This window comes from Austrofundulus limnaeus, unplaced genomic scaffold, assembly GCF_001266775.1.
Source record: "Austrofundulus limnaeus strain Quisiro unplaced genomic scaffold, Austrofundulus_limnaeus-1.0 Scaffold264, whole genome shotgun sequence".
NCBI classification, from domain to species: domain Eukaryota; kingdom Metazoa; phylum Chordata; class Actinopteri; order Cyprinodontiformes; family Rivulidae; genus Austrofundulus; species Austrofundulus limnaeus.
The window spans coordinates 762626-764485 of NW_013952666.1; the positions used below are offsets into that span (position 1 = coordinate 762626).

At 41.2% G+C, this 1860-nt stretch overlaps 1 protein-coding gene across 1 annotated transcript in view; it reads right to left on the reverse strand.

The window, feature by feature from the left end:
• Positions 1-1860, reverse strand: part of ptpro (protein tyrosine phosphatase receptor type O) — a gene marked incomplete at its 5' end in the record, with an annotated part of 39051 nt that overhangs the window by 13096 nt on the left and 24095 nt on the right. The window contains 2 exon segments of the mRNA XM_014020731.1: positions 1296-1430; positions 1522-1598. Of these exon segments, the coding sequence (XP_013876185.1) occupies positions 1296-1430; positions 1522-1598 (212 nt within the window).

The window sequence follows — 1860 nt, forward strand, 5'->3', positions numbered from 1 at the left end:
TGTGTGTGTGTGTGTGTGTGTGTGTGTGTGTGTGTGTGTAAACAAGTTGTGTTTAAAGTAGCACAAAGATGAAGGGAGCGATAAACACAAAGAGAGGAGATTAAATGGAGAGAGGGAGATATCAAGAGCGAAGAACAAAAGAACAGATAAGAGGAGAGATTTAAAAAAAAAGAGGAAATACGGCAACAGTGAGCGAGGAAGAGATAGAGTGATGGATAAAGAGTGGAGGTTAAAATCTAACCGCTTCGGAAGGGAAGCGTGGCTTGACGAAAATGGGAAAGGAGGGCGAATGGATGAATTCAGAAATAAGCGTGTGTGTGTGTGTGTGCGTGTGTGTGTGTGTACAGTAAATGGTAATTTTTCTGATAAGTTACCCTATTTACTGAGGCTTTCTGTGACTGATGGAACACGTTTGGAAACAACAGTAAAGGACAAAGCATGAACACTAAATCAGACTAAAACATTAGTTTAAATAAGTAAATATTAAAGGACCTGTGACATCATTTTTTTTATAATAACTATGAATGTATTTTTGGAAAGATAACATTGATTATATATTGTAAAAAAGATTTCACACCGCTGAGATGAACAGTTGTTGAGAAATGTAGATGTAAAGAAACAGGAAGTGATGTCACAGGGGAATGTCTGCATGTGAACAGAGCATTGCTAAAATGGCTGACAGCACAGACTGTAGAGAATAATCTGATGTTTCTTTAGATTATTTTAATCCCTATCATAGACAGATGAGAAAGAGTCAGAGCTCAAAAAATAATGTTTCATTAAAAAAACTGTTTTTTTCTTAAAGAGTTCCCTGTGATGTCACTTCCTGTTTCACTTTAACTGAGCCAAGGTCAAAAGAAAATGTGCCAGTTATGTGACATAACGGGTCAAATCATGTGTWTTATGTCACGTTTCTTAAATATAAACATATTTTCTTTGACTTGTTGTATTTCATGGACCTGACAGGTACCTTCACACTCTGTAAACTCAACCTGTTTCCTTCAGATGGGGAGGCACAGCTGGTTCTGGGACATAAATAAAAATGTKGTTTTGTGTAAAACAGGGAGGAAGGCCACACCCACTTTGTGTATTGCTGATTCAGCGTTCACTCTGATGCAGTTCCTCTTATGTAGCTTTTAGTTCATGTTCTGCTTCTTTCAGTTTTATTACGTTAAAGAAGTTTTTTGAAGCAGTTTCTTCATGTCCCTCAGTGCTCAGTGCTCACATTTCTCTGCTGTAAAAGAAATCATCAAAGAAAGCTTTTCACCAACAAACAGGTTTGTGGAGCGTCTCACCCTCCGCCGCTCGTTGCACTGAGTCAGCATCACGATGACCGGTGACTTCTGCTGAAGAACCATCCTCCAGAAGTCATTGCGGGTCTCGGGAAGCGGACCCTGAGTGGCGATGTACTCCTTGGAGTGTTTGTAGCCCTGAACATGAGACAAAAGAAACAGCACCACCCGGTGGCCGGGTTAGTAAAACCATGAGACTGAGGATGACTCCACAGCTGAAGGCACTCACAGGGATGTAGTTGGCGTTGATGTAGTCTGCACCTTCATCGTTGTGCATGGACAGCAGCTTGACCCGACTGAAGTCGTCTGACAGCAGAGAGGTCAGCTTAGGTTAGTCTGAAGGAAACTAGTTCAGCACTTAGCAAGAGAAGGACTGGACTAAAGACACAGGCACTGGTCTACATTACTGGGCTGGACGTCACATGATAAGTCATGTGACGTCACAAGATAAGTCATGTGACGTCACAAGATAAGTCATGTGACGTCACAAGATAAGTCATGTGACGTCACAAGATAAGTCATGTGACGTCACGTGATAAGTCATGTGACGTCACGTGATAAGTCATGT